Genomic DNA, 10053 nt, shown 5'->3' on the forward strand with positions numbered 1-10053 from the left:
AGAGATGAGGGAACAAGACAGTCGGGACAACTTTGGTGCGTCCGTGCTGGAAGGGAGGGGAGCGCCGATCCCGAGGGCCAGGGCCCGGTGCAGCGGCGGGGGCGGCCGGAGCGACCTGCGGCGGTGCCCCGGCCGAGCGCGGTGCCCGCGGGGAGGGCGCGGCGGTGGCGGGGGAGCCCCGGGGGAGCCTCGGGGGTCCCGTCGTGCCCGCATCCATCGCTGCCAGCGCAAACTGCCTCGCTTAGGTTCCTTTGAAATCCGCAAATTTTAAGGACCGGCGTTTGTGAGCTTCCATTAATAGAAGCGACTTGTGAAAAATAGGGCATATGAATATGGAAAGGCATTTTTAATGCGATGGGCGCTTGGTTGGACCCGTTCTCCGGCTGGAAACACGCAGAGACAGACACGGGCTCCGGCTGCCCCACGGCCCTTGAACGGCTGGAGCAGCCCAAAGGAGGAAATAAGTTCGGGGCTTTTTCATGTAACGGGGGCACGGGGGAACCTGCGCCTTCGGGGGTCGCACACCCGCCCTCCACCGGTCCCGGTGGGTCCCCCATCAGCTGTGCCCCTCCAGGGATCGCGGGGGTCATTTCGATGCTATCGCCGAAAACAGAGCTGGCAGTTTCTCCCACGGGACGAGAGCACAGAGCCCCCTCAGTAGGCCAGATTCCCTGTACCCCCGTTTTCTTGCAAATGGAGCTCCCCTATAAACTGGCTGCTGGAAAAGGAACCCAGCGCTATCACCGGCGGGAAACGTGGGCTTAGCAGGAAGACCGAATAGAGGAGGGGGAAAGCGTGTAAATTTCAACCTGAAACGGTGATTCACCGCCCATGCTCACCACCGCTGGCCTGGGAATATTTCTTACATTATGAAGCCTTTTGCTCTTTCCACAGGTGAGTTCAGCCTAGCTGCACTCGCTCTCTATGTCCTGGGTTTCCGAGGTTTTCGAGTGGGCTGCAATAAGGACTTCGAGTGACTTACATCATCAGTAAATGCATTTGCACAGAAACATGGTGTGAATTTGGAAGAAGGTAAACTCTGGAAAGGCAGAACATAAGAAAAGTTAAAAACTCACCCTCACAAGAAACACTAAAACCTGCAGGAGTGATAGCCAAGCCCCGGAGTGCCAATTCAGCGTTACATGCGGGCGGTGTGTTAAACGCAACCGGGGCAACCGGCACGGCAGGGAATTCCGCTCGGTGCTGTTGAATGGCTCCCAGCGGCTGAGCCGGACTCGCTTGCCAGGCTGCAAAAGAAGATTAAGCTCCGGAGCACCCAGCTGCCACAGCGGCGCCAGGGCTAGCACCCTTGGAGCGGTACAGGCAATAGGCAATGCTCGTCCCGTACTCCAACCCAGCGGAGTCGCCCTTCTCGCTTTTTGCTCGAACGATGGCCAAGTTAATCCCCCGAGAGGGTGAAGTAATTAAACATGATCCTGCTGCTGCATCCCTCAAGAGAGCCCATCAGCCAAGGGCAGCGGTGCAGCCTGCCCGCGGCTCTGCTGCCGGAGCTCAACGAGCCATCGAAACCTGTCTGAGCGTAGCAGGGGTTCCTCGAAGGAGCCTCCTGTGCCGTGCCCACTTGTGAAACACATAGCACGGCCCAGAAGAAACAAACTAAAGGGGAACCGAGCGCAGGGTGTCCAAAGGGTCAGGTGTCTCCGGGGTCCCAGGGCAGACACGCTGGTGTCAATCCTGAGCGACGCGACACGGGAGAAGGGGAGCGGCCCTGCCCCGTTTTTAAGCCCGTCTGCTGGTGCGTGGGCAAAGCTTAAACACCCGGCACAAAGCCTTCGGGAGGCAACCCCCGCTCGGGGCCGAAGGGCCAGGTCCGGGCTAGGACAGGGACACTCTCCAGGTGCTGGGTGGCGGGGAGGGGAGCCAGGCAGCGCTTCGGCAGCAAGAGGCTGTGCCAGCCTCCTTCGTCTTCACCATCGCCCGCCGGCAGCCGCCGGGGACGGGGGCTGCGAGCTCCTGGAGGAAGGCACTCCCGCGCCGCTCGCCCGCCATCCCACGGCCGGGCGCTCCCGCGGGCCGGGCAGCCCGCGCCTCCCGGAGCTGTCCGCGGTGCTGAGGCCGGGCGGGGCCGCAGCCGCCCCGCTCCTTGCGGGCCACTGTCCGGCACGGGGAGAGCACTCACTCCCGGCCACCCCGCGGGCTGCCGCGGTCCCTCGCCTACAGACAGCCCCTCTACAGCCTCACGGACCGTTTCCATGCTCAGCGCACGAACAGCTAGGTCTTTTCCAGCGGGTGCCGGTATTTCCCGCTGTTTGAGGCTATGAGAGCCTGTCCCGTTCGTCTGGCAAACAGATGAGCTTGGTTGTTTGTTCACAACCACTTCCAGGGCCGAGAGTAGGTCCTGGCCCAGGCAAGGGCAAAGGCTGGAGAGGGACCGAGACCGTGACTATTCAGCAGCTCCGCACCAAGTCTGGGGCGGTCGCGGAAAAACAGCTGTTCGGGAACGGAAAGGGAAGAAACCCGATCGAGGCGGCCGGGAAGGTGGCGTAGCCAACGGCGCCGAGCCGTGAGCGGTGCCTGGCCCCGCACCGTGCCGTTCACCGTGCTGAAGCGGGCGGCAGGAGGCAGCCCCACGCATCCCGGCCGGGCGCCCGGCTCTTTGTCCTGCCGCAGCGCGCTTTAATGCGGGCCCGCCTGCCGGGGCTTTTAAATAGGCAACGAAGCCTGTTCCTACAAGGTTGCAGCCAAGCGACCCGGCCGAGCAATTTCGGGGCAGCCTGACCTTGGCTCGGCTCTATCCCGGAGCGGACGGGGAGCGGGACAAACGAAGAACTTACATTTGCAGCTAACTTCCCACACAGGGAAAAGAAGAGTGAAAGAGAGCGATTCTTGCCCCAGATCTCCTCCCGTTTATACCCACTTTTCAGTTGGGTCTGTAAATACGTTTCAGGGGAGGTAGCCGTTCCTCGCCCCCATCCTCCGGCACCCCTGGTTTACACACCGTCCTACACGACACCGGCAGCCCCCCCCCCGTCCCCAGCCTGCTGCTGTTCCCAAAGCACCAAAAGCTCCCTGTCCCGGTGGGCACCCCGCGGCAGGCCCTGCTCTTGAGGGGGCCACTCATCTATTTTGCATGAACTTTCCTTCCTTGTTCTTACTACTTTTCAGCGAGTTTATGCTGTCAAAACCGAGCCATCGAGAACAACGAGCTGAGTACTAGCTGTTCCAGCTGGATTTCCTCCTTTAGGAAAGATGTGTTGCTTCGACTAAGGAAAAAGACCTAACGAGTCCAAATTTCCTACCTCCTTCCCCAGCCCGCATAGGATGGGTTTCCCGACAAAACCTCGGCGGCGATGCGGGGCGGCCGGATTGCTCTGGCCCCTCAGGGACCGGCTTCCGGCTCGTTCCAGTGGGGGGTACCTGGGGGCACGGCGAAGGCGCGGGGGAATACTCAGCAGCCGCCGCAACACGGGCAAAAACCGAAGTGGGCGTTCCCGACCCGCTCCCCTTTTGTTAGATCAAGGCAAAGGTCAATATGGTTTTAACGCGAATTTATTAGCACAGAAATCAGCAAGCCGCTCGCTAATTAGCAAAGCCCAAATAAACGTGCCCTGAGGCTTCTCTTTTCCTTTTTTCGTTTTTTCCCCCCCCTCCTATCTTAAAAGATAGGGGACCCACGAGCAAAAATAGAGAGAGAGAAAAAAAAAAAAACAACATAGCGCCAAACCCTCAGAGGAGAGGATAATATGGGACTTTATGAATGTTTTATAGGTAATTGCTGTATAACTTTCTAATTTCGCAGAGGGGTGTTCACCTCCAACGGCTGGGGACAGAGCCGTCCCCGGAGTCCAGAGGAGGGTCACAGCCCCCAGTCCCGACCCACACCCCTTCTGCCCCCGCGGGACGGCCGGGCGGCCCACGCCGGCTTGGGGAAGGGAGGCGCTCGGCAGGGAGCTGCCAGGGGAAGGGATGGCGGGGGCGGAACGGGCACACACAGTAGTAAAGTTCAAAGGCCAGCGGGGCTCGGGAGCTCCGTGTCCGCCGGGACGCCTCCGCCCTCCCTGCCTGCTTCCCCTCGTTACTCACCCCGACCGCCGGCGCTCACTGCCTGTCCCAGCTCCCTGCGGAGACAGCTGCCGGGCCGGGGCCATGTCCCCAAGTTCTGCACGGCCCCGTCGCACCCACCCCAAGGGGCTACAGCCGTTACCCATTACCGCCCTGCCCAGGTGCTTAAAATAAGAGCAAGGCGCTCGACACTGCGGGGGATTTGATTTTCCTTTAAAGTACAGATAGGGAAAAACAGCGCCTGTTAAGAAACAATGAGCCTAAAATTCAAAATATGTTCAATATATTAAAAAAAAAAAAAAGTGGCATCTGCCTTTTCTACTCCGGATTCCTTGAGTTCTTGTCACGGCGAAATTAGCTACCTTGAATTTTCATGTTTGTTTAAAAAAAAAAAAAAGAAAATTTAATTTTTTTCCTTTTTTTTTTCCCTGTGATTTTTTTAATCACAAAAAAAAAAATCTATATTTTGTCATCTAAGCATTTATTTTACTGAATCCAAAAAGACATGAAAAGGGATAGGGAAGAACCACATTTGTTCGTTTTAAACTAACGTATAGAAGTGATTTTTTTTTTCTCCTTTTTTGGACGACATATAATAAATATGATATAGCACTCAGCACTCGGTCTGTACAATTCTGTTCGCATTAGGGAGCATGCCACTTTTCAATAAGAAAAAAAAAAAAAAGGTCATGAGAAAAATCAGTGCAAAGTTCTCCGTTCCCCCGGTCTTCTCCGCCGGTCGGGGGTCGAGGCGCTCTCATTCCCTCTGTCCTCCGCAGCCGTTAGTCTCTCCGCCGGGCTCGGGCTCCCTCTCCCTCTCCTCATCCTCCACCCCCTCCGTAACTCTCCGAGCTCCAAGTCCTGCCTCGCAGGAGCCGAGGTCGGCGGGTCGCCCCGCGGCTCTGCCCGCCTTCCCCCGCGTGTGGTCGTTTCACTTACGGGCTTGGCTCTGGGTTCACGTTTCAAGAGTCCCTGCTCTGACTGATCGCCTCCCTCGGTGGCCGGTGACTGCCTGCAGAAGCTCCTGCCCCTCGGCTTCCCCTCGCTTCCTCCTCTGCGGTGCTGGGGCTTGTTTGGGGACGGGGAGGGGAAGGGCTCGTTGCGGGGACCGCGGTGCCGTTTCACCGAGGGTGCGGGGTGCCGGGCATGGGGTTGGCCAGGGGGTTGAGGGCCGGCTGCCCGCCAGGCCCCAGCCCGTGGATCAGCACCCGCGGCACCAGCGGCCGCTGGAGCTGGGGGTGCGGCGCGGGGGGAGTCCGGTACATGCTGCTGTACATGGCTGCGGCCGCCGCAGCTGCCGTCGTGCTGTCCATGCTGCCCAGCAGGCTGGGGTGATAGAAATAGGGCGAGGGGAACATCCGCTGCAGCGCTGAGTAGTTCCCGGCCTCGGCCAGCAGCTCCAGGCCCACCGCCGTCTGTCGCTTCCACTTCGTCCTGCCGGGGGGAGCAAGAGGCTGCAGGGCGGCGCCGCGCTGGGGCAGCCAGGCCGCTTTCGCGGGGCTCCGCGGGCGGCGAGCCCGTCCCCCGCGCGGCCCCGACGGAGCGCACTGGCCCCGTGGGCCCGCACACGGCGCGATCTTTCCGCCTCTGTCCGGTTTCCCCTCCGAGCCCCGCACCCCCCGATACATGCATACGGCGACTCCGGCCAAATTAATAACCGCGGTACACGGTTAGATCGCAACGCGCTGACACTAATGGTTTGCGACAGAATTAGGGTGGCTGCAACCGTATGTAATGAGACAGAAAATTACGGCAGCGTTGACAGGAGCCGGACCCCCCAGCCCGTCGCCGGAGAGGGCGCGGGGCAGCAGCCGGGAGCTCCCCGCACCACCCCGGGCTCCCGCGGGCAGAAGCCCAGAGGCGTGAGCCCTCCCCTGGCTCTCCGGGGAGACCCTGGGCCGCCGCCCTGACGGGGCCCGCCTTACCTCCGGTTCTGGTACCAGGTTTTGACCTGCGTGTCGGTGAGGTTGAGGGCGGCGGCCAAGTCCATGCGGTCCTGCACGCTCAGGTACTTCTGCCGCTCGAAGCTGCGCTCCAGCTGGTTGAGTTGATGGTCGGAGAAGGCTGTTCGTGCCTTCCGAGGCTTCTTGGCCCGCACTGGCGGGCTGTCCCGGCTGCTGCTGATCTCCCGATCGCCCTCCTCCTTTGTCCCTGTGAGTGAGCCCAAGAGCGGTGAGGACCGGCGGGACACCGGCTCGGCCCCCGCCCCGCCCCGGTTACCGGGCCCCGCCGCCCCCTCCCCGGGGACCTCTCCGGGACACGGGGGGAACGGTCAATTATGGCGGGGGATGGTGGCGGCGAGCCCGTCCGGGGAACAGCGGGATTCCCGCTCTCCGTTTCCCAACTACAGGGCTTTCGTTATTTTCTGCCCTCTCCCCCCGGCCCGAAACGCCGGGAAATCGATCTGTCAATCCGGCTCCACTCGGGCCCCAGTTTGTGGCGCTCCTTGATCTTCCCCGCAGGAAGAACAATAATCTCCCTAATTGACCCACTGGGGAGGTTGGTGCACACAAAAATGGCCAGACCAGACTGTACATCTGGTTTGGGCACTCGTATGCTAATGCTAAAAGAGCAAAATGAGCTGCACTCGCGGGCACCGCGCCGCTCTGAGCCTGGCGAAAATAGCTCAATTGAGCAAAATTAGGAAATTTTGTCCTGTTGCCTTTCGGCTACACCGGGCTGCCGGCGGGAAGGACAGTTCCACAGACACCGCAGGGAAAATATACCCTCTCCCTGCTTGCCTTTCCTCACTCTTTTCCTCATTTCCCCTTCCCACGCACACATAGCTATTTTCACTTCCGAACCCCGCACGGCGGGGGCTTCCCCATCATCACGAAATCCCTAATTGAAAAAAAAAAAAAAAATTGAAGATGGAGAAATAAACCTTCTATCCCGGCGCCTGGAAAACTCGAGGGTTTTGCCAAACACACAAAGCCCTCACATCTCACTACGCCAAGCGCGGAACGAGTTGTTGTTGTTTTTATTATTATTATTATTTTATTTTTAATTAAAAGTTGGGTGATTTGTTTTGGTGGGTGTTTTTTTGGGTTTTTTTTGTTTTGTTTTGTTTTTGTTTTGCTTATTTGCTATTAACTAGGGAAGTAGAATTTTTCACCTTAATTTTAGAGCGAATGAGCATAAATAAAAAGGCTGAATGCACTAACTGCAGCTGAACCGCCGGTTCTTAGAAAGCCAGAGAATCATTTATGTGCATTTGCATTAAAAATAAATACAGTCTGATTTCCCATGCGATCCCACTACTCGGGCTATTTCCTTTAAAACGGGGAAGCTAAATTTAAAAAAAAAAATAAAAAGAGGAAAGGCCAACAGATATTTAAAAAAAAAAAGGCAAAAAAAAAAAAATCCGATTTGATTTAATTTCATTTCCTACCGACCTTATTCCGGTATCGTGAATCACTGAGTGGCCTCGGCAGAGCGAGCGCTCCCGCCGCAGATTTTCTCCCCAATTTTCGTTTCACCGATGCGGCCGAGCACCGCGGCGCCGGTTGCACCGGCGGGCGAGCCGGTGCGGAGCCGGGCCGCGCCGTACTCACCGTGGCATTTGATGTCCCCCTGCGTGTCGTCGCGCTTGTCGAGCTTGGCTTTAGCGTCCTCCTGCTCGAGTTTGGGCCTGAAGCTCTCCGGAGCCGCGCTGCCCTCCTGCTTGGGAGTATGGTGGGGAGAGGGGACGCTGGTACTGTAAGGTGCACACGCCGCTAGCGGTTTGCTGTCGCCCAAAATGTCCTTAATTAAAAAAGAAGAGGTGGAAGTCCTGGGGCCGGAGCTGGCCGAGCCCAGCTGTGGCGGCGGTGGCTGCGGGGGCGACGGCTGCAAACTCGGCGGCGGCGGGTGTGGGCCGAGGTGGAGGTGGTGCGGCGGCGGCGGGAGGCTTTCCGCCACCCCCAGGTGCGGCTCGGGGTGCTCCATGCTCACCGAGATGGGCGATGAGGGCGCCGTCCCCACCGTGTCGATTTCCGAGCAGGGGGACGGCGTGGCCTGGCTCCTAAAATCCGCCGGCCGGCCGTCGCCGTGGGGGCGAAAATCTCCGTTCATGACTCCGGGGCTGCCGGTGCTGCCACCCGACAGGATCGTATCTATCCCGAAGCTGGACCCGCTCGGCCCCTCCATGGCGAAACGCTCAGCGCCGCGTCCGCATCCCCGTGGGCGGCCGCGGGGGTCTCTTACCGGGGGTGGAGGAGAAGGGATGGGGGGCGGAACCGGGTTACCCCAACCCGCGCACCGGCGGCGCGGCCGACACTAACTCGGGGCCCCCGCCGAGCCCCACATCGCCGCCGGGCCGGTTCGCCGCTAACCAACTTTGTTGCGGGAAGTTGCGGGCGCGGAGCGGGGCGGACACCGGCCACTGCGGCGCGCCCGCCCGTGCCCACCGAGCTCCTCTCGGCGGCGGCGACTCCCCCCGTGACGTCACGGCCGCCGCGTCCCCCCGCCGGTTATTATAAACCCGGGCTTTTGCCGCCGCCGCTGCCCGCCCCCATTGGCGGAGGGCCGAGCGGGGCTGACGCAGCGCGGGCCGCAGCCAATCGGCGGCGGCGGCGGGGACGGACGCGGGAGGGGGGGCGCGCCCTCGCTCCCGCCCGGGCCCGTCCCCGTCCCCGTCCCCGCCGCCGCCGCCCCGTCGGGCCTCGATTCCCCGGTCGCCGGATCGGATCCCCCGGAGAATATCATCCGGTGTTCCCGGGACGGTTGCCCGGCTAAATGTCAGAGTAATGGGAAGTGCCAACGACAAGACGACGTATTAATGCTGATGAAGCGGCGTGTCAAGCTAATTAGAAGAGTAATTATAAAGGTGATAATGAATGATTTAGAGTTCTCCGAGTTTTATTTTAGTAGTAATTACAATTTCCAGGGTCCTATGAAGCGCAGCCCGACATCCCTCCTCCCGGCCTGCAGTAGCCCCTAGACCCGACCAGCCCCTAAAACATCATAAAACATCATCTGCGGCCACAGACCTCGGGGCCACGGGGGACCGGGGCACAGCACTGGGGGCGCAGGAAAGGATTAGGGCAGGATGATTACAAGAGGGATTTTGGGGGGGCTGTTGTTTAGAGACGGCACTAAATACTGCCTAGTGTGGGGGGCCGCTGGCATCCCCGCTCCGCATACGATGGCTGTCCCGGTGATGGGTGCCCACTGTGAGCCTGGGGCAAGAAGCGGGGATGGAGGACACGAAGGTCCCTTCCAAACCCACTCATTGTCCTGAATGCCCGGTAACCGGGAGTGCCCAGTCCGGCCCTGCAGAATGCTGCTGTGCGGGTGTGGCGACAACGCGGGTGCACCTCCACCAAGCTTCCCACCGCGTTTTGTTCCCTGGGTAAACAGTCCTGCTCAGAGGTACAAAAAGGTGCGGTGAGCGCACGGGAAGCACGAGAGACCTCGTTCAGCCGGTAACTCGTTACGGACGTTTGGATCCGAGGTGAGACGCCGCAGCCCCGGGACAGCGGTGCGGGATGAGAAGCTCCGCCCCGACACGAGAGATGCCGATGTGGAGATGTCGCGGCCCTCTGCTCCCCTTCCGACGGCTTCGGGCCTGCCTTCCCTCACGAGGAGTGGGGGAAGGAGTTTGTCTCCTCGCTGGTAAAAAAAATCCCGGGTGCTTCCCTGGGATTCACCGTTCACCGGTGCCCTACCCGAAGATCACCGGTCCTCTCTGGCTACCGCGGCGGGAGCAGGTGCCGGCCTCAGTGCCGTACTTCGGAGAAGGCGTTTCAACATCAGCAAAGCCGGCCCACGAGCAGCCCGTTGGTACCAAACATCTCCCGCTCCATCCCAACGGGCCCGCCTCGCCCGCCCCACGGGCGCCGGGGCCGCCAGCCGTACGGTTTGCCGCCGGGCTCTGGGCACCGGCGCTGAGCCCGGAGGCTGGCGAGGAGCGGGGGCGGAGGGCCCGAAGGAGGTGTAGGGCCGCCCGTGTCCGCTGGGCGGCGGTGGCGGCCGCCCCCGTTGTCCCCGACGGGCGTCGGGCGCGGACCGGGCCGGAGGCAGCGCGGCCGCCGCAGCCCCGGTGCGGGC

At 60.6% G+C, this 10053-nt stretch overlaps 1 protein-coding gene across 1 annotated transcript; it reads right to left on the reverse strand.

Annotated features, from left to right (window-relative positions):
- Positions 1–4487: 4487 nt before the first annotated feature.
- BARHL2 (BarH like homeobox 2) lies at positions 4488–8403 on the reverse strand. Its single transcript, XM_021529919.2, has 3 exons — positions 7578–8403; positions 5949–6174; positions 4488–5457 (listed from the first exon to the last, which is right to left on the reverse strand). The coding sequence occupies exons 1-3, from the start codon at positions 8149–8151 to the stop codon at positions 5145–5147; spliced, it is 1113 nt and encodes a 370-aa protein (XP_021385594.1). The 5' UTR covers positions 8152–8403; the 3' UTR covers positions 4488–5144.
- Positions 8404–10053: the final 1650 nt, after the last annotated feature.

This window comes from Lonchura striata, chromosome 9 (genome assembly GCF_046129695.1).
Source record: "Lonchura striata isolate bLonStr1 chromosome 9, bLonStr1.mat, whole genome shotgun sequence".
In the NCBI taxonomy this organism is placed as follows: Eukaryota; Metazoa; Chordata; class Aves; order Passeriformes; family Estrildidae; genus Lonchura; species Lonchura striata.